The sequence below is a fragment of the Cyclospora cayetanensis genome, unplaced genomic scaffold (genome assembly GCF_002999335.1).
Source record: "Cyclospora cayetanensis isolate NF1_C8 unplaced genomic scaffold, CcayRef3 CcayRef3_contig_95, whole genome shotgun sequence".
In the NCBI taxonomy this organism is placed as follows: domain Eukaryota; phylum Apicomplexa; class Conoidasida; order Eucoccidiorida; family Eimeriidae; genus Cyclospora; species Cyclospora cayetanensis.
In genome coordinates, this window is record NW_020312769.1 from 54,592 (window position 1) to 73,897 (window position 19,306).

The 19,306-nt window shown below is 52.7% G+C and overlaps 5 protein-coding genes across 5 annotated transcripts; 2 read left to right on the top strand and 3 right to left on the bottom strand.

The window, feature by feature from the left end:
- Nucleotides 1–2,526: 2,526 nt before the first annotated feature.
- On the top strand, nt 2,527–7,596 carry LOC34618422 (GRB10-interacting GYF protein 2). Its single transcript, XM_026336159.1, has 10 exons — nt 2,527–2,559; nt 2,939–3,630; nt 3,799–4,608; nt 4,791–4,946; nt 5,337–5,482; nt 5,773–5,900; nt 6,233–6,813; nt 6,977–7,070; nt 7,147–7,227; nt 7,456–7,596. The coding sequence occupies exons 1-10, from the start codon at nt 2,527–2,529 to the stop codon at nt 7,594–7,596; spliced, it is 2,862 nt and encodes a 953-aa protein (XP_026191944.1).
- Nucleotides 7,597–8,318: 722 nt separating this feature from the next.
- LOC34618423 (UDP-N-acetylglucosamine transporter) lies at nt 8,319–9,461 on the bottom strand. Its single transcript, XM_022731752.2, has one exon. The coding sequence runs from the start codon at nt 9,459–9,461 to the stop codon at nt 8,319–8,321; it is 1,143 nt and encodes a 380-aa protein (XP_022592599.1).
- A 525-nt stretch (nt 9,462–9,986) lies between these two features.
- Nucleotides 9,987–10,845, top strand: LOC113147038. Its single transcript, XM_026336171.1, has 2 exons — nt 9,987–10,283; nt 10,774–10,845. Exons 1-2 carry the CDS (start codon nt 9,987–9,989, stop codon nt 10,843–10,845), a joined length of 369 nt encoding a protein of 122 aa, XP_026191956.1.
- Nucleotides 10,846–11,448: 603 nt separating this feature from the next.
- Nucleotides 11,449–17,004, bottom strand: LOC34618424. The gene is given in 26 exon segments (XM_026336161.1): nt 11,449–11,504; nt 11,604–11,750; nt 11,808–11,996; nt 12,062–12,572; nt 12,637–12,746; nt 12,806–12,949; nt 13,007–13,114; nt 13,166–13,606; nt 13,671–13,815; nt 13,879–13,964; nt 13,967–14,257; nt 14,317–14,416; nt 14,475–14,557; nt 14,643–14,855; nt 14,974–15,066; nt 15,124–15,185; nt 15,248–15,314; nt 15,376–15,417; nt 15,477–15,545; nt 15,604–15,815; nt 15,877–16,102; nt 16,163–16,285; nt 16,345–16,408; nt 16,462–16,621; nt 16,674–16,763; nt 16,817–17,004. Coding segments are annotated over 26 exon segments (4,020 nt in total).
- A 603-nt stretch (nt 17,005–17,607) lies between these two features.
- Nucleotides 17,608–18,568, bottom strand: LOC113147036 (60S ribosomal protein L32-like). The gene is made up of 3 exons (XM_026336162.1): nt 18,560–18,568; nt 18,100–18,192; nt 17,608–17,919 (listed from the first exon to the last, which is right to left on the bottom strand). Exons 2-3 carry the CDS (start codon nt 18,190–18,192, stop codon nt 17,608–17,610), a joined length of 405 nt encoding a protein of 134 aa, XP_026191947.1. The 5' UTR covers nt 18,560–18,568.
- Nucleotides 18,569–19,306: the final 738 nt, after the last annotated feature.

A 19,306-nucleotide genomic window follows, 5' to 3' on the forward strand; every position in this document is an offset into this window, starting at 1 on the left:
ACCTATATGTATATATATATATATATATGCACACACGTATATATGTGCACACATGTACATACACATATATATACATATACATACATAAAAAGAGAATGCGAAAGCTTGTGTGAAATGGGTGTGTTGTGGGTATATATATATATATATATACATATATATATATTATGTACGTGGGTCTGTCTTCTCCGTACCTATGTGTGTCTCTTGCGCTGCACGTCCATGCGCTTGTCTGTTGCGGTTGCTGCTTCTGGCGATTGCTGCAGCTGCAACATCTTCTCCTGCGCGCTGAGCAGTGCTGTCTGATCGAGAGGACGGCATCCTTGGGATATCGCCGTGTGACGGCTCAAGAAGAACCAGATGTGGCGTACTGCGGTAGGCTGCCGTCCTCCATTGCCTCTCCCTTCTCGAATCCCAGCGACTGTCACGCCTTCCCGTTCTCATTTGTGGAATTGGCGAAAGCACGAGGGAGGGCTAGACGGGTTTTGAACACATATAGTCCTACGCTACAGTCCATGAAGACGCTGCTCCCTTGTTTCAAAAAATTATTGAGATATGTATATTTGTATATGTGCAAAATATTTGTTTATGTCTGTCTGTGGATGTGGATGTGCATAATGTGTACTGTGGTGGTGCAGCGCGTGGCGCCTCGCCTCCCAAAGCAGCAGCATCTGCCGACCCTTCTAATTCCTTCCTTTTTGGCCCTGAGGATTCGCAGTATGATCAGGATGCGTTTTCGGATGAAGAAGGAAGCTGCAGCAAGCTATGGCTAGGAGCATCGATGAAGGGATGGGCGGCGCTGAAGAGGAGCGGCCTTTCACGGAGTGCTATCAGTCAGACGGCATTGGAAGGTTCGTTGGTCTAATACCGTTCCACGACGCCATACATCGATGCATTCATGCATCCGTGTACATATGCACATACACGTTGCGCGGTGCTGGGGAGGCCCTTCTTGAGGGGGCGGAGTGTGCAGTGCGCGTCAAACTTAAGGAGGCGTGGCGTTGACTCTGATCCGACAACACCAGGGCGGCATCCATCGCATGCCGCTCTGGTGTTGTCTCTAAAAAGCCTCTCTTAAGGCAGACACAAAGCTGGCCAGTGACGGCGAGACACGTTGCGCGCAGCGTGCTCCTGCCGCTCCTGCGCAGAGGAGGCTGCCTTTTCTTGGAGGCATGTGTGTAGCTTTGTGGGAGGTCTGAAGTGTCGCGATGTGCGTGCTGCCGCGCGCTCTGCCATTTGCATTGCCCATGGGCGCCTTCCTTTTGTACAGCATTCAGAGGGGGAGACAGGTGTGCTGCGCTGTCTGCTACGCCGTGCGTGCGATGGTGCTTTGCTCAGCCTCCCTGCAACCGCAGACGCTGAAAGCGCGCGTCAAAGAAGAGCAAAAGCGACGGCAGGAGCATCGAGATGCCGAGAAGCAACAGGCGCGGAGGGCCGCCTTGAGGCAGCGCTGGACGGATATTCAGAGGCTCGCAAGAAGCACACACCACGGGTAAGTGTCTACGCATGGCGCTGCTTTCGCGGACCGAAGGCAGGACAGGGATAGGCAGATTCTACATCATCCGGAGAGAGAAATCTCAAGATGGACATATATATATGTATATTATCAAAAGACAGAGCGAGACTTTTGGACACATCGAAAGCAGCAGCACTTAGGAGGTGGCGCAGTAGAGCGCGTACAGGCGCGAGAACGGCAGGAAAAAGCTCCTTTGAGCATTACAATTTCTCGACGCCTCTCTGCTAGCAGCCCTCTGCCGCGTCCGCCTGCACGCTTTTGCAGTGGGCATCTGCAGATATACCCAAACACCGCAGGTTCTCTATTTGGCAGATATCTTATTCGGCTCCTCCTCTGTGTTTGATGATGCTGCCTGGCGCTGCGCACGCTGTTTAGACGCCTCACTGTCCGTTGACGCTCTGCAGGAGGAAGGCGGAGGGGGTTCTCAAGGGGCTGTTCTTACCATGTATGTGGATGTGCATATGTATGGATATGTGTATCAACGTGTGTGTATATGTATGGATATGGATATTTATGTGGATATATTATGCCCCCTCTTTGCCTTTGCTGTCGCAGGCCGCGTTTTCATCATCCAAGCCGCGAGGAATTTGCCAAGGCGCAGAGCTTCGCCGCGCGGGGGTTCTCATTCAAGCGACACGTGCGGGAGGCCGTCCTTTATAGCTCTTAGGGGGGTTGGGACGGATATTTTCATGAATAAATTTATGTAGAGACGCACCCATTGGCTGTTGGGCATGAGTGAAAGCTGCCTCGAAAAGGTTTCTGCCGCGTGCAAGAGTCTGCCCAGGAGCGGAAACTTTTACATGATGAACCTCTGGGCCATGCATGTCTGTGCAACAGTATCAAACGACCCCATTTTCCACCTTTTTACACTCTCTTTCTTCCTCTCTATTGCTTGATCTCTGTATCCATCTGCGTTCTGTATCTCGCAGGAAGTGGTGTACGTTCGGCCGCCCCAAGAACTCGCGGGAAAGCCCCGTGCAGCGCTCGACGAGTACTTGCGGCAACTGCCGCGCATGCACAACTTGCTGGCAGAGCCTCACAAATTGGTGCGTGCATGCTCGTGCCAGGCGTCCCGCCTACCCCACCCACCCACCTCCCTACCCATGTGTTACACGACGCTAGTTCTCCTCTTCCACAGCACGTCGTTGTCCAATAAATAGGCGTGCAGACACGCACTGATGCATGCATGCATCCACGCACGCCTCTAGGATGCAATGCCTTTTCTCTCTCTCTCCCGTGGAAGAAGGCATGGCGCTGGAAGAGATTTGCTGCCTTGCGCATCAAGCCTGCATCACCACGCCTCCGCGCAGAGACGCTTATCGCGCGGGTCACGTTGCCGCCTGTGTGTAATTCAAAAGCCTCTCCCCACGATTCAGTAAAGACGCGTGTGCTGTCTTTCTCAACTTGTTTTTGACGCGCCTTCAGGCGGTCGCGTCTAAGTACGGCCTTGTTCGCGTAGTTTCCGAGGACGAGAATCACGCGCTTCCCCCGACAATCGAGCGGCATATTGAGCCATGGCGGCTCAAGGAGGCGCGTTCCCACTGGAAAGATCTGGAGAGCGTTTTTGGCTATGCTCCTTGGAGCATTATGGGGGGGGGAGGAGGCCTTGGAAACTTCATTCCTGCGTCTCTTGCAACGCGGCTGAGAGAGAAGCTCCGCCGAGGCGAAACCCTGGGAGACGGGGAAGGAAGCGGAGAATCAACAGAGGCTGGCAGGAAGACAGCTCCACGACAGGCGTCAAGAGGACGCTCTGCCTCAGCATCTCCTCGAAAAACACCCTTCAAACGCGCGCCAGCAGAAGCTGCCAGTGCTACTGGTGCCGCAGGGGAGGTGAACAGCTCCTCGCTACCCCCCGCGGAAAGAAACGCGGTGGCTGCAGAACGCAATGCGTCTAGAACTCCCACGCGTGCAACAGCAGCACCCACGAAGTCGAAGCAGCAGCTCTCGTGCGACAGTCACCACGGCGTACATCCGCTTAGAACGCCAACCTCTTCCAGCAGGCTGCTGCGAAAAGGAATTCTTGCGGAAGAAAGTGCTCCGAAAGCCGCAGCTTCCGGTGCCCCTGAGACAGGGGGGATGCAAGCGACGAGCGCGGCCCCTAAAGACGCCTCTGCACAGCTCTCGCTCAACGTTTGCAGGCGTGTCAGTGGCGAGGAAGGAGAAGGAAAGGAGAAGGAGATGGAAGAGCACCAGCAGCAGCAACAGCACCAGCAACAGCACCAGCAGCAGCAGCAGGCGCTTCCTCCTTTTGAGGCATCTTCCCCTCAATCTGCATCTTCACGAAGCCTTCGAGAGTCATCTTGTCATCATGAGGACAGCGCGGTGAAGCATGTGGCGAGCACGGCAAACGCTTCAAAAGATGAAGCGCAACAGCTGCCAGCTGAAGGCGCTGCAGCACGGCCTGCTGTACCTGCTCCCGATCCACCTGCTTCTGAGTCTGGGCGAACCGCAGAGGCAGCCTCGGCAGAGAACCTTCAGCAAGCCGCCTTGCAGCCTTCCACTACGGCACAAACAGCGCCCTCCGAAGGCAGGAGTCTCGAGCATGTGGCTGCAAATCCGAGGCAGAAGCCGCGGCAGGCAGACGGCACTTTCAGCTTGAGTGGGCCTCGTCAAATGAAGCTAACGGAGCTTTTCCGCTTAACGCTTCGAAAGGTTCGGGGGAAGCTGTCTTTCGCAGGGGCGGAGTCTGTCTGGCCGTCTGCTCCACCCAGTGATCTCCAGCTGGATGACGAAGCCTCCGAGGACGACGTTTTCCGCGCGCAGAAGAAGTCTAGGAGAAGGAAGTGCATCGACGAAGACACGCTGTTGCTGCCACAATATGTTCCGCCTCGCCCCGATGGCGATGCTGCCGGAGATCAACCTGAGCAGGCGTCTTCTGAAGCCGCGGCAGAAGACGCCTTGCTCGCAGTCGGAGGCGGAGCAGGAGTTTCTCCTCGAGCAGCGCCTGCCGAGAATGACAGCCTGCCACAAGAAACCCCAGCAGCAGAAGACGATTCTGAAGCGGTGGACCGCCAAGAGAAGAAGAGACGCAAAGAACTGAAGCGGAAGCAACGAGATGCAGAGCTCAAAAGGCAGAGGCGCTTGGAGCGAAAACAGCAAGTTCTTCTTCGCACGCCACACCAGACCGCTGCTGCACACCCTGGGAGACGCGTCTATATTTCTCACTGTCGCAGGATTCGCCTGCCACAGCGCCTCTCGAATTCTCTTAGGACTGCGTCATGCCATGTTCTCTCGTGCCTGGCGTGCTGGGGTGTGTTGCTCTTCGGCGTGTATTCAGACGCATGCGAGAAATCGTGCGGCAGATGGTGGAATATGAGGCGGAGGAAAATGACGAGGAGCTGCGGGAAGACGCCGAATACGCCGCAGCCCTACAGGAGCTGAAGCACAGGCTGGCGCGAGAAGGCGATGATGAAGAGGACGAGCTGGAAGACAGGTAGGAACTGCAGCCGCTTCTGGGCTACTACGCGTCTGTCTGTCAAGTAGCGCGCAGGCGGCATAAGAGCCGTCTCTGCATGCATTCGAGGACGTGCGGGTAGAGCGGCTTTGCCGTCCTGTTCAGCCGCGATGGGAGCGAAGGAGAGAGGGAGAGGAGAACGGGAGGTTGGGGGTTGAGAAGAGCTTTGTGCTATCCCTGACGTTACGCTTTGAGCCTGTGAAAAGAGTGCCTCCTCTTGCATCCGATTCTCTCATACTTGCGTGGACAGAAGCGTCCTGACTTTTGAGAGACATTTCCTTCTCCACTGTGGGGCTTGAGGTGTGGGGCGGCTCGAGTTGGAAGAGCTGGCAGACGTAGCGAGCACTTTTTGCTGAACTTGTTTTGCAGCGATACCGAATTCTTGGAAGACTTGGTTGCGAGGCCGGAGGACGCGGATGAAGAAGAACGCAACGAAGACAGGGAAGCGATGAACATGAAGTTGCAACGAGATCTAAGTCTACGCGAGGAGGAGGTGTATGAACGGCTTATTGGGAGTACGCGTGTTTGAGACCCCCCTAAGGGGGAAAAGCAACCCGCTGCCGAGTCGCACTGCATGCAAACAATGGGTTTCCTTTTGTTCGTGAAGGTCTTACAGACCACGAGACCGAAGCAGACTCGCGTCTGCTGAAAAGCTGAGAGCTTTTTCCCGCTTTGTATTTGCGCAATTTCGGAGGGACGCTTCCCGTTCAGCCGCACAGGGCCCTCACCGACAACATGCATTTTCCTTCTTCTGCGCTTTCGACACACCTCTGTCTATCACTGCAATCTGCGTTTTCTCTTTCAGGATACCAGCGTAATGCCAACAAAGAAGGAACTGAGCTCACGGAGCAGGAAATGTTAGAGTTAGAGATGGAGGAGAGGCGGCGAAAGCAAGCCAAGCGGAGGAAGCTTTTGGGTGATGGAGCCTTTGCAGTAAGGCAGACACTTACAGAAGCTGCTGCAATCCTTTTGTTTCCACTGACAAACAGATGTACATATACACGGATGGACCGAAAGAGAAGTTTCAAGCTGTCTCAGCGTAGATCGGGCCTATCGTATCCAGTTGCATCGCAGGGCTTTCGCCTTTTTTTCCGTCTTTCCGAGCAGACAGTGCCATCAGCACTTGTATCATAAGTCTACCTTGCTGCCTTTCGTGTGCACTCCTTTCTGCACCCCCCACTAGATGTACGGGATCGTTAAATTGTTCGTTTGTGCGTTTCCTCACTTTGTGTGCGGGTGTGGGGGTTGCTGCTGCTGCTCCTCAGGACTTGGAAATCGATGACTGGCTGTCAGAAAGCAGCGGATCTGGCTCGGACAGCAGGGAGGATGAAGAAGAAACAGCGGAAGACAGCGCTGAAGGTCTTGTGCGCTGGTCTAGCTTGGCGCTCGAAGGTGCAGCCAACGCCCCAGGGGGCACGACTCTGGCTGCCGCAGCACCGCCAGTAAACCCTGCAGACCTCGTGGCCAGGTGTCACGCGAATGCAAGCAGACGGCAACAAATCCAACAGCTCCGCGAATCGAGGAAGCGTCGAAAGCTCCAGGAAAGCGGCAAAGTACCAGTTCTGCGAGGAGCGGGGGAAAGCGCCGGCTTCGGACAGAGCAAACAGTCAGCAAACCTCCCATCACCTCCAAAGCAGAGCGGCGAGGATCGCGAATCGCACGCCGCCAACTCTTCAGACAGCGATGACGAGATGGAAAACCTGTACAGAAGTGCTTCCCTGGTGCAAACGATAGGGGGGACAGTCAAGGGGCCCTTGCAGAAAGCGGCGGTAGGGGGCATGCAGTCTTCCTGCATTCGTTTCAATCCCAACTACCAACCGGATTTCGAGCTCGCCAACAGCAGCAGGTAAGATTGTACACCTGCATCCTAAAACGCATGATGCCCTCTTCCCTCCCTCCCCTCTTCCATACACGAAACTTTGAACGCAAGGCACATGATCGAAGTGCCCTCTATCGACGGCGCAAGGCCACATTTATGGGCTCTTACTTGTGCGCTGTGTACAACACAGCCGGACGGTAGCTCCAGTTTTCTCTGGGTTCCGCTCAAGAGACACCCGACGCAAAACGACGAATGCCAGCCCTGGGCAAGCACCGACGTCGCGGGCTCCCAAGAGTTCAAGTAAGCGATGAAGGAAATACCTATATATACATATATTGCTGTGCAGACCTGTGGCTGAAGTACGAATTCATGAGCGAGACCCTCTTTTCTCGTACCTCGATCTTCAGGCCTTCGCACTGCACGGCGTCTGCCGCTCGAGCCGCCAGTCTCGATTCTTCTTCGTCTAGGTTCATTTCTAATGACCATAATATGTATACTACGTGTGCGCACCAGGCTCTGGATTTTCCGGTCTCCTCAGTCGGCTGGTGTCTACCTCCTCGACGTCGCAAAAAGGAAATTCCAAATAGTGCAGCCCCACGATAATCCGTACTACAACGCTACAGATACGAATATAACTATATTCTGCCACTACCGACACACCCCAAACAGAGCGTTGCCGATGCCAATGGAGATTCGGGGAAGGGGCGTTCTTGCAGGACAAACTTCGATCCGTCGAGCCGTGCCGGTGCCGCAAACAAAGTCCGTTTAAGTCGCAGCTTAGCCTTCTGTTGCAGCGGGTGTGCAGGCTAATCGATTTCACACGGTCACTACGGAATACACGTTTCTGCGTTCATGTCGCTACGTTTGTTGTTGGTTCTTCCAAGCTGTCGCCCTCCCTATTGGGAATGGACACTTGTGCGGCCAGGGGAACGTAACAGCAATTAACTTCACATCGCAAAAACCTCGTTCTAAGTGCATTTCAGGTACCTCAACAACACGTTAGTAGACGTCTCGTCAACTTTCTCGACGAAGCCCGAGAAACGGCGCGCTGGGCTACGTACTGCTTGGCATGCGAAGAACCCTATTTATCCTCCTTGCGGTTTCCACGCATGGCACTGTGGCATGAAAATTTTCACGTACTAGGCACGCTATTAATGGGGACTAGTGCTGTGCAATCACTCGCTTTCCTGTCATTTTCTGCTCGGCACGCACTGCTGCACGACTGTCTTCTACCAGGATGCCTGGGCCTCCTTTCAGACTCTGGAATAATTAGAGGTAGCACCACCTCCTAGATTTGTATTTAGAATCTCCAGCCGTAGTGTCCACATATGCATAATTAAAGCGACCTCCAAGTGTTTTATTCGCAAAAAGTACAAAACAAATTGGCTGCGCTGGCGCTTCCTTTCCGTACACGCAAGCCCCAAGGATGAAGCACTTGCTAGGGCTGTGCTAAAGCATTCTGTTGTCCGCTGTGTCGCAAATTTATACATCAAAAAGGTTCCGGTGCTCTTGAAGAGGAATGACGCAACGCGCTAAGGGCTGCGCAACTCCGACTGTGAAGCTTTTGAACCAGGAGAGAAAGCCGGGCCCTCCTCGTCGTCGCCTCGGCCCAGTGCAGTATAGTGATACAGTTTTAGCATGTGCTTATTGAGCAAGGTAAAAGGTCTTTCCACAACATACAGATATGTTGCGACTAGTACCATACAGGTACCCATGCAAAAAAGAGGGGAAGGGTAGAAATCACCAATTAGAATCCATGAGACTACGCAAGAAAACACGATAGACATGGCATTACCAAAGCATTTGAGTATGTTATCCGCGTATTTAAGGACCGCAGCAACTACAAGGCCTCCCAAAGCCTGCAACAGAATCGCTGCCACGGTCAATCCGGTGTATCCCTGAAAAAATCCACCCTCGCGGATTGCAGGTCCATCGTTCCACAGTGCGCCGACAAGTCCAGCTGCCACTCCGTAAAGCGCCAACTGCATGTTGTTTACCCAGATGGTAGTTGTTCTCTGCTTCAGCAGCTTTTCAAGATACACTCCAGCAAGGCCGCTGGTGAGGCATGCGCATAGCACGGCCACCAGGCCGAAAATGGGGTTGTTGTTCATGGTGGCACTGTTGTCCGCATCCTCGGAAAAGGTCCTTGGTGGGTCGGCCTGCGCGGGATACTGAATCAGAGTCACGCCCACGAAGAGAAGAAACAGCGCTCCCCATCTAAGGGAGGAGAGACTTCGTCCTAGCAGAAGCACCGAGAGAAGGGCAGTTGTGAGAATCTTGAGCTGGTAGGTCACCTGGTACATAGCCCCCGACAAATTAGACAAAGCAATGAAAATTAAATTATTCTGTAAGGCATAGAGAAGTCCGGGAACCGCCACCTTGGCCATTTCCTTAGGGCTATCAATGATATGCTTGTACACTGCGAATGCTGTATCGCGCACGCTCTTGTTCTGCTCGAGCCATAACAGCGGGATAGAGGTCAGCAGCTTGACAACTTCGGCCGAGACAACCGCCGTTGTTGTGAGATAGGGCTTTCCTGTCTGAAGATCGATGGAACGGGAGAGGCGTAGCACGGTGACGCTAGCCACTGTCTGCCCCACAAGAGCCAACAGGGCAACCCAACGCATGGGGACCCCCCAGATACTGGGGTCGCCCTTACCCACAGTGGAGCCCATTCTAGCGCATTCGGACAAGCTTCATGCGCAAGGACAACACGCAAACTTATCGCCCCGTGCTCCTGAGTGTAGTCTCGGCGCCGGGATGTGCGAAGGCGCTGATACCATACAGCTAAGCCAACAGATACGCACACAACAACCGCCTTTCTTCATGTCCTGACTCCGCAGCTGCCACGTTTGCAAATGTGCAACATCGATCGCCGGTGCTACAAGCCCGTCAGCAGTCCAGATAGGAAGTGTAGCGCACTAATGCCGAGAAACACATGAGTAAAGCTTCTGAAGAAGAGGGCAATATAACCGGCTGAATACTTTGTGAGCGACGCGAAACCTGTCATTGCATGCTAGTGCAGTGGGTGTTGAAATTCCGAGCACGCTGCGCCTGTGTCCCCCATATTGGCTGGGTCCGAAAGAGGCCAGGCTGCCCTTTGAACCAGCACAGTGGAGCGAGAGCGCTCATATAAACAGTTTTCTAAAAGCATTACATCTTGAGGCTGAAGGCACAAGTAATACCTGTAGATAGATAAAATGTTTTCTTCTTCACTTTTATGCCGCATGCAACATGCCCGCGCAGCCATGGTTTTGTTTCAACGGACAGCCTCTACGTCTAAAGTCGCGAGCTTCTCTACCACTGCCAGCGGAGGAAGGCTTCTAAATCCCAATCCTAGGCCGACACAGTACCAGACGGTGATTGTGAACGAGGCAGTTAACCCCGCCCCGGGGAAGCCGTTCAGCTGGACGCCTATGCTGATCGGCGCAGGGGTCTTCATGGTCTTGTTCCCCTGCATCCAGACCAAGATGGAGCTCAAAAAGTACTATAAAGAGGTAACGTGTCCCCCTGCACAGGTGTTCATGCTTTCATGAAGGCGCAACGCGACATTCGCCCAGTGGTGTGCAGAGGTGTTGGGCGAGGTAAATACGGGGACCAAAAGGGACATTGACGGTAGCAGTCAGTCAGCGTTTCAGTTGTGAATCGGAGTGATGCATGGCGTGGAGGCATGCGATGCCCCGTGCCAAAGCCAGGGGCAAATGCAGACACCGAACAGCACAGAGCCCATCGTACTCATTCAGAGTGTTGTACCGCTTATGCTCGCCATGGTGGTAGGGGGATACTTGCCTCATTGCGCATACCCACAACATGAATCGAGTCCGAGTGTCTGGATGCCTTTGTTGGGGGACTGACTGTGCGTGGTTTGCGTCTCTTATACATGTATCGGGTCGGGGTTCAGTTGGTGAGAGGTGCAAGAGGAGTTCAAGACTAGCGGCGTTGAAACTCCCTTCCCGTGCTGCTGTCTCCTGTCCGTTTGGTGCTCAGACAGAGCACCTCTACCGGGATGGCTGGAGCGTGTTTCACTATGACAAGATGAAGAACGACTTTCTGTCGTGATGTGCCTGCCAAGCGCTGTTGTCGGGGGAGGACGGCAGGGGCATCGATCGGTATTCGTAAGTCCGGCTGGACTAGGTCTGGTTTTTGATTGTTTGGTGCCCAACTAAAAGGCTACAGAGAGAGGCGTCCTTTGAGAAGCATTAAGCCTGCACTCCGCGAATTGTGGAGCCTTTAGATTTGCCGTCCCTCGTGAATCGGAGGTGGCGAGCGCGACCCCACTATTCAGGGGTCTTGCCCCTTACTTACACTTTGCAGGAGGCATTCACGCTCGACGCCCTCTGGCGCCGCAACAGCTCGGCGAAACCTCTTTTAAATGACGGATATTTCCGTACTGCTATTTTCGGGTCATTTGCCCGGCAGTATATCATGCTATGGAGCATAATGGGCGTGCGTTGTAAGGAAAATTTGACGCTCTAGAGTATCGCACCGCTATTCCAGGAGTTACTATGACACACACTTAATGGTTTGCTTATAAAGATCTTGGGCATCTCCCTTGCGCATGCACCATCTCCCTATTTGTGCTCTACCACTCTTTGGATGGACTCCTCGATTTTGCGCTTCTTCCTTCGCTTTCTTTCTTCTCATTCTTGCTGCCCCGCTTTGTCATCTTCTCTGTTGGCGGGCTTTACACTCTCTGCCGAGGGCCGCTCCTCGGGCTGCTAAAGGTTGGGTGTGACAAACACGAAAGAGCGAACATATTCTCCGCTTGATTCAGAGGAGATGTCAAATTGGGCGCTTCCTGAGAACTTCTGTCGTGCCTGTGTCGCCATTATCTCCACTTCCCCCCCCGCGTCGTTCTGAAAACACAGTTACGTTGTGCATGCGACAGAGCTCCTGTGTTGCACTTACCAAAGCGCCCGCGTGGATCGCAGCGCGGCAGACAGAGGAGATAGGGCTGTAGAATCCTGTAAGAAGGGGTTAGCATCGCGAAGGCGACCAGCGGTGACACTGCTTTAGCTCACCGCTTCCATACACTGGAGCGCTGGTACTTGAGGCGCATCCGGGTGGGCAGACAATCAGCTCCCGTTCTTCAACGCCGAGCTTTAGGGTAAATAAGCCGTTCATGTCGCACGTTAGTACTCGGAAAGGGGGGGCCGCTTCGACGGAGAAGGACCGAAGTTCTGGGGTTGTGCTGTGCGTGCTGCGGATGCCTGAGAGGCGATGCCGCAAGATGTGATGCAAGACGACGCCTCCCAGCAAAGCTTCCCTTGCCTACCGAAATGGCCTTGCGAAGCGTCGTATGACGGTAGACCTTCTGCAACGACGACCACCAGCTCCCCCCCCTCCTTCGGTAAGGCTCCCGAGTGCAGCCCTGCCTTGCATATGGAGCTTTTCGAAGTATAAGTTTTGCAGCCTTCGAGCGGTCCGCTTGCGTGGAGACAGTCGGGGGGACAGTGGGCAAGCACTTTCTGCCCGACATAGCCGTTGAACTCGTGTCGCCGGAGAGAATCGGTGCACGAGAGCATAACTGCAGGCTTAGTAGGCCGTGAAGCCTCGTCTGCCCATGCAGGTCTTTGGGCAGTACACGGAGAAAGACACAGTCTCCCATCTTCCGTTCTTCTGCTCTCCCCGGGGGCTTGTGGGAGATGAACAGTGAGTGTTTCAGCAGTGAAAGCATTCCGAATCGTTGCCACGGGAACTTCCCGGTTATAGAGCTTGACCCCCAGGATATCGCCCTGAAAGTAGTCCGCCTCCGCTGCACTGGCCCTCCCAATCATCATTCTTCCCTGCAACCATACATTTTTTGTCTTCTGTGCGGCAAATAAATTCCCGAGCGCTCGTCTCTCTCACTCTCAGGCTCATGTCAAAGTCAGCCTTCTCCGATGCTACTAGAGCACCATTCACAAAGAGCTGAACAAGCCGGCTGCTCGTGGAGAAGGACACCGCCGCATCGAATGTTTCTGTCCATGCAAAATCGCGTGCACTTGCGTCTCGCTGCGGCACCGCGTGCTTGCCTCACCTCCCATCTTGGGCTTGAAGCCAGACTTAAGTTGATGCGGGTGGCAGGTTTGCTCGAAAATAAGTTCATCCGCCTGATCTATCACCAAAGAAAAGCCGTCACAGTCGCTGTGTGCAACGAGCGTGCGCCACTGCCCTTCCCCCCCTGCAAGTTTGCGAATGGCAAACACAAGCACAGACATGTAGCGGGTAAGCAGCTGACCAGTAACGGAGGCGCGAACTACGATAGTAAAATCCCTAATAGAGGACACCAGACTAGCTTCCGCCATGCTTGATGTATCCACGAAGTCATCAGGTCTTCCGTGGAAGCCTGCAGCGGCTCTGAGTGTTTTTTTGAGCTAGAAATAGTGATCTCTAGTACCTTTGTGTCCCTCTGGTGGAAACCAGTGGAAAATATCTGCGACTTGAGGAGCTGGTGGAGTGTGCAGTTCCATCATGCGTGTTGCATCTTTGTATGAGAGAAGCACCGCGCTGTTGGTCTGCTTGACATCACCAGGTGGTGCTGCAGTTGCTGCTGCTGCTGCACCCGTCGGACCGTAGCTTCCACGAGCAGCCTCTTCTGCCTGCGGATTCGTTCCCCCAGGGAGGCTTGGTGTTGCCATGGCCATGCCAGGCCCTATGCCAGCGCTTGTAGCGTCCTGCGGATGGGGTGCTGGCTGCTGAATAGAGGATTGCTGCTGCTGCCCTGCCCCTCTCGTCATCGCGGATTGGGGCGGAAAATGCGTCACTGTGTGTTCTGCGGAGGGCTTATGGCCAGAGATCAAGAGGCTGTGCACCGACTGGTCCACTCGCGCAGCGGTGACTGCAATGGCCACGTTCAGATTTGTGTGTGTGTGTGTCTCCGCAACCCCAAGAGGATGTCTTACATGATCTGCCATACGGCCCGCTCTCTTCGCTTTGAATCCCGTGCATTTCTAGCGCCGAAAAATGGTGTTGCGCATGACCAACGACAAGCACGCACTCGCCACCGTCTTGGGTAATTGCCCCGCTGTGGATTGCCGCTCGGCATATCTTTTGAAGTTCATGTTACATGCATGATTTGTGTAGGTGTAGTGAGGTGTCTCAGCAGCCTACTGATGAGTCTCCTGTATAGATGAATGCCCCTTTGACTTCTGCTCCCGTCGACCTGGAAGGCCACACATGGTTCCCAATGTTTTCTGTAGAGTTGCAGAAACATGCCACCGAGCTTACCCGCATTTCGATGGGCACACTATCAAGTGCATTGTTCCTGGAGGGCCCCCCAAGCCCTGGTGCGTTTCAAGGCTGTCGAAGCATGTCAGAGGCAGTGACCGCAAAAACTGTTTCTTCTGAACAACGGCTTCTTCTTTGCGGAACGCCCCAACCCCAGAGGGATCACCATCGCCCTCGCAGGCAACCACCACGTCTTCATCATGAACGCAGTACACATCGTCGCTAACATTATGGGGGCACTGATCAAGGGATGTCTCTCTGCCTGAAAACTCATCCTACTGCCTAGTGTGAGAAAACACGAGCATTCGAATCCTAACAAACCTGTACAGGCAAAATTCACGGCAACGATTCTCTCCTGTTCCTCGCCGCAATAGTTCTCCCCCATTATGCTGGAGCAGCTCTCATTTCCAGGACCTTTATCCTACGCGGAATACCATTTTCCTCTCTTGAAATCGGCTATCATGAATTTAGTAACTGACTTTCACACTGTTATAACCCATCTGACGGCATGCAACCTGCTCAGACTGTAGAGTCCATCCGTCCGAGCATACACTGCCAAAACCTGAAACGAATATATCCAATCAAATGGATCGGTCATTTTCGAAAGAGATCTCTCGAGAATCGCTCTCGAAGTGTATATGTCGTACCGTTGTTGTAATACTGGAGCCGCCCAATGCCAGATTTTGAGGGAGTGCCAGTCGGGCCAACAATGCGTATAGTCCCAGGCGGAGGCTCCACGCCAGACACGGTGTTGGTGCATTTGATTACGACATCGTCTCTATGCTCCATGCACATAGCCGTAGGCTTCTCGGCCGTGCAGGCGGACAGGGTAGACTCATTTCCTTTGCACTGTTTATCGACTATTGGTATGCTCTAAGGAGCCAGACAAATACAAAATTGGCCTCACAGTAATGCCTTAAATAAGAAGAAAACCATTGGTGCGGGTTTTAGAGGAAGCAATTTGAAATTCGAACGAACCTGCACTGGCGACCGGGTACCCCTTTTCGGCGCACAAGTTCGCCCCCTCGACGTCTTTGCAGCCATCTACTAAGGGCATGCCAGTCTTGAATCCTACAATGGCAATGAAAGAGGGCCCTCCTATGAACCGTGTTCCGTTGCAAGACCTACCTAGTTCCTGACACGCGATTATTGCCGCTTGTGGCGAAAATGTCAGGTAATCTCCCTTGTTGCTGGAAGTTGCATTGTGATGGATCGTGCACGTGCGGGCGACCCACGCAAAAATGGCTCTTACCAAACGCTTCCCCAAGTTTCACCATTCTTCATTTCCAATCGTCCAACAGACGATAGTTGGCCAAACTCTTCATTTGGATTTGTTGTATACATTTAATTGCATACCAAGCGTCACGCACAGGTGCCTACCGTTTACAATGCGAACGGTTGTCTCGATCAGATCGATCGAATCTGGATCAAGGAAGCCTATAGGTCCGCTAGTCTGATAGTGTTGCTAAATAATGCCGTACCGACAAGGTACAGGTAGAAGCTGTATTGCTGCCTTTCTGGGAAGTACGCAAAGTCGATGGACTCAATACCTGAAACCAAGATTTTTGTTGCGCGCTAACCGTTGGGACCAAAAAGGTGACAACGAACCGTTGAAGGCAACTCCGGAGTATTGCTCTACGGCCCCCACAGCTGTGATTACAATATCGCCTCCGGAGGCAGTGAGCAGACCATCCAGTATAGCAGCAGTGCAGATGGAGGAAGACGCGGGGTGAAGCGACGCGCCCTGTGTGTGGGCGAATTCAGAAGCTTGACAGTTCATTGGACAGTGAACCTTTGCAACATTCATGACGCTCGGGTTCCTGATAATTGGTGCAAATATGGCAGTGCATTCCACCATACGGGGTCACATGGTCTGAATACCCTTCAAATATATCTGCAGCGCGCGTGTGGCAGTCTACGTCTTGAGCTGCTAGCTCCAGTCCAGAGGGGTACCGCGGGACATAGGCTGAGGATGGATGGGGGGCCCCAATCCATCGTGACACTTTGAAACTCGCCGCATCTCCGTCAGTACGAACTGTCACGTGTTTGCAGAACCAAGGAGCCATGGTGGACTCGTTAGACACAACCACCGCTTCCAACGATCCAACTGTTCAGAAGTTACAAAATTAAACTGCATACAAGCAGTAACAAAGAGTAGTAAACACACCATCGGCTGCCTGCAGCTTGAAAGTCCTGTTGCTCCCGGGAGGGAAGCTGCCTTCAAGAACCTTCTGTCCCGATGAGCGTAACGACCCTATCAGAGTAATTCGCGGACGGTGGTGCGTGCCGCCTAATCCAGTCATCAGGTCTATTGTAGACCACATTGGAAACATGAGCATTGTGACTTACCTTTTGGATCCGGGCCGGTCAGTATGGTCACATCGTATACTTTGCTGCCAGACAGTGTAAAGGTCTGCGTCTACTATACAGTCTTGCGCATATGTTGCGAATCAACGTTTTCCTCACTGCTTCCGGATTTAGTGCGGATAGTGGTGCCCCACAGTCGAAAATCCAGTAACGAAAATCCTTCCAAACAGTCAGTTGCCGGCAAGACCACGCAGTTGGGCTGGTCAGGTAGGCATGGATCACTTCGGGATTACTAACGTCGACGCGATCTGCCGTCACCCTGAGGCGAAGAGATAGCTACGGCAGGAAAGTTCTTTAATAGTTAGTCGCACCGTTTGTTTGTACCCCCGCCAACTGATGCTATTGAAATGGGTTTTGTACGCCTGCCGTTGGAGCCCTCGATTACGATCTTCAGGTCACTCCTGCACCGGCCACTGAGTAAATCAAGTATTCATGAATGAAGAAAAAGTCATACTTTAGCTCTAGCCCGAATGAGGAGAGAGGCGAGACGTCAATTACATAGCGGGCCACCGCTTGGTCGACTGGAAGACACCGGGCATACTGGGGAAGTCCCGCCTGCGGTGATGCTCTACACCAGCCATCATCAGCACGCACCGTCCAAAGGCAACCCAAAAATACAGTCAAGGAAAAGTTGGACAACATCTTTCAGCAGTTCAGCAGGATGCCTTTCGTTCTCTTCCTCATAGCTCTTTGGAACAACCCGTTTCATGAGCAGTTCCATGCAAATTTCCCAGGTGTCTGTACACTGCAACTGATTGCTAAGACCATCATTCTTCTGTGGATAAAAGTACGAAATTTCCGCTGGGGAGTTCAGCCGGCACTAATTGCTACCTTCTCACTAAACTGCTTTTCTCCAGCCTCGTATCCTACCAGCAATAAGGAGTACAGGATTGCGCAACATACGTTGGATACAGAGTACGCAAGCCTCACTATCGCTATGCGCCTGTTTTGCACTGGAAGTTTGGAAACTCCACCTAAATTCTTGCGACTTAAATTTCACGTGCTGCACTGGAAAAATACCCATGCAAAAATGTGAATAGGGGGAACACCACCGGAAGTCAAGTGGGTCCCAGAATAAGAAACTCCTTTTTTCCTAAATAAGAACGGTAAAATGAGTAGAAATTCAACAAACACATCTTACCAAAATGCCGGGAAAAACAGTCTCACGCGCAGTGACACCGTAGTACGCCCTTGCGGGACGAAATTTGACCCCCACCACTGCCACGAGGGCAGCTAAGGAGGAGTTCACTCTTTCTCACATTTTTTCAGGCGAGCTGACTTATTGAGAACACGTACGTTAAGCTGTTCTGCCCTCTCAACGATCGCACAACGCTTCCTTGTAGATACGCCATGGGCGATCTCGGCGGCAAACTTTGTGTTGTGCATCAACAGCATATCTATGTCCTCAGGCCTCTCGACGCGGAACTTGTAAAAACCGCTCCTGAGCATGTGTCGGGTCTTCTTGTTTGAGCCGTAGCCAATGTTCGGCATAAGGTTGGTGCCCTTGAACTTCCGGCGAACACGGCAATCAATACCCTTCGGTTTCCTCCATGAGGACTGCAAGCAAAAAAGACGAAAGAAATTGCGGTGCAAGCGAAATTCAGATTCCGGGAAAATTCGTCTAGCTTCAATATGACCAGACCGCCAATAGAATGCCAGGCGTGTGGTCAATGAAATGGCTTTCTTACTAGACATCTGTACTATTGCCCAAGTTCAAACCATGCTGTAACGACTCACGCTAAGGCGCTTCCATCTGTCCGATTGAAAGCGAGGGAATCTCTTTGTCCGCTTCTTGATAATCGGACGCTTTACGGTTGAAACTGGAGCCATCTGCAACGCACCGCAAGCGACACTGAACCGAGGAGCCTAGCTCAAAATGGCACTCGAGGGAAGCCAATAAGGGGTTCGATACAATCAACCAGCAGTCTGATGCTGCATCGCCAGAGAAGAACAACCAGCTGAAGTACGAAATCGACGAATACTCGCACTGTCTGAATTCAGCGCTGTTATGTTGGCATTTCATGCCGGCCATCGGTACAAAGATGAGGCATCCACCGCTGGTGGCTACAACCAAAGCTTCAGTATGATATAAATAATGAGCAAAATGATCCCCGGTTTTGTGTAGGGAGAGGTTCAGCGACTAAAATGGCCCTGATCCCCCGTTCCCCACATGGCCCCTTTTGCTTAGGACGCTCACGGTGACAGCGGGAGATTAGCGATGGTGAGAAAAGATGTTAAGACGAATTCCCCGCAAAATAAACTCCGTCCAACCGCTGAAGGCACAGGCTGCGCCTCTGTGGTTTCCCTTGATTTGCTAAACGACTTATGGGGAACCTTCAGACGACCCCGCACCTGCCGCGGCTCCGGGGCTTGGTTGCATGCCTAGCATGCAAACACAACTCATCGAGTGTCATCCTAAGTTGATCGTGTTTTGGGGGTATTTTGGGAGTTGTTGTACTGTTTTAAGCATGATATCCGGTGTAATATTAGTAAAATACTACCTACTGCCCGACTCACTTATGCCTCTTCTTAAGTGGCGCAGTTGCAAGTGATTGGCTCCTTACTGTGGTGCCTATTCAACAATTAATATGCCCATTGATCTCAATTACTCCAATTTGTGCTCTTTTTTGTCTCACTGGTTTCTGGAGCTCATCCTTTCTTTATGGAGCTGCACTACCCGATGCTATGTAGAATCCCTGCATTGTGCAAACCTAAGTATCTGTAGGCTACAGTTAACCATGTCAAAACTTCGGGCACATAGATAGGCTGAGTGTATAATTGAGCAGCGTTTGACTCACTTCGGCTTGGTTTGGTGTGTGACGCCTTCTCTAAGGGGTCCGTAGGGGGACGCTTCGTTCCATCATATTACGAAGAAATTCACGGAAATTTATGGTGTTTCTCAAATAGTTCCCGCTTTCTCCCCTTCCCCCTCTTTGTTACTTAG

Excerpts from the sequence above, each read along its gene's own strand:
- LOC34618422 (XM_026336159.1), top strand. The coding sequence starts at position 2,527 with ATGCACAACTTGCTGGCAGAGCCTCACAAATTG. Across the intron at positions 6,814-6,976 it reads GAGCTCGCCAACAGCAGCAG|CCGGACGGTAGCTCCAGTTT; the intron begins GTAAGATTGTAC and ends TGTACAACACAG. Across the intron at positions 7,228-7,455 it reads CGGCGTCTGCCGCTCGAGCC|AGCGTTGCCGATGCCAATGG; the intron begins GCCAGTCTCGAT and ends CACCCCAAACAG.
- LOC34618423 (XM_022731752.2), bottom strand. The coding sequence starts at position 9,461 with ATGGGCTCCACTGTGGGTAAGGGCGACCCCAGTATCTGGGGGGTCCCC.
- LOC113147038 (XM_026336171.1), top strand. The coding sequence starts at position 9,987 with ATGTTTTCTTCTTCACTTTTATGCCGCATGCAACATGCCCGCGCAGCC. Across the intron at positions 10,284-10,773 it reads TCAAAAAGTACTATAAAGAG|ACAGAGCACCTCTACCGGGA; the intron begins GTAACGTGTCCC and ends TTTGGTGCTCAG.
- LOC113147036 (XM_026336162.1), bottom strand. The coding sequence starts at position 18,192 with ATGGCTCCAGTTTCAACCGTAAAGCGTCCGATTATCAAGAAGCGGACA. Across the intron at positions 17,920-18,099 it reads ACAGATGGAAGCGCCTTAGC|TCCTCATGGAGGAAACCGAA; the intron begins GTGAGTCGTTAC and ends TTTTGCTTGCAG.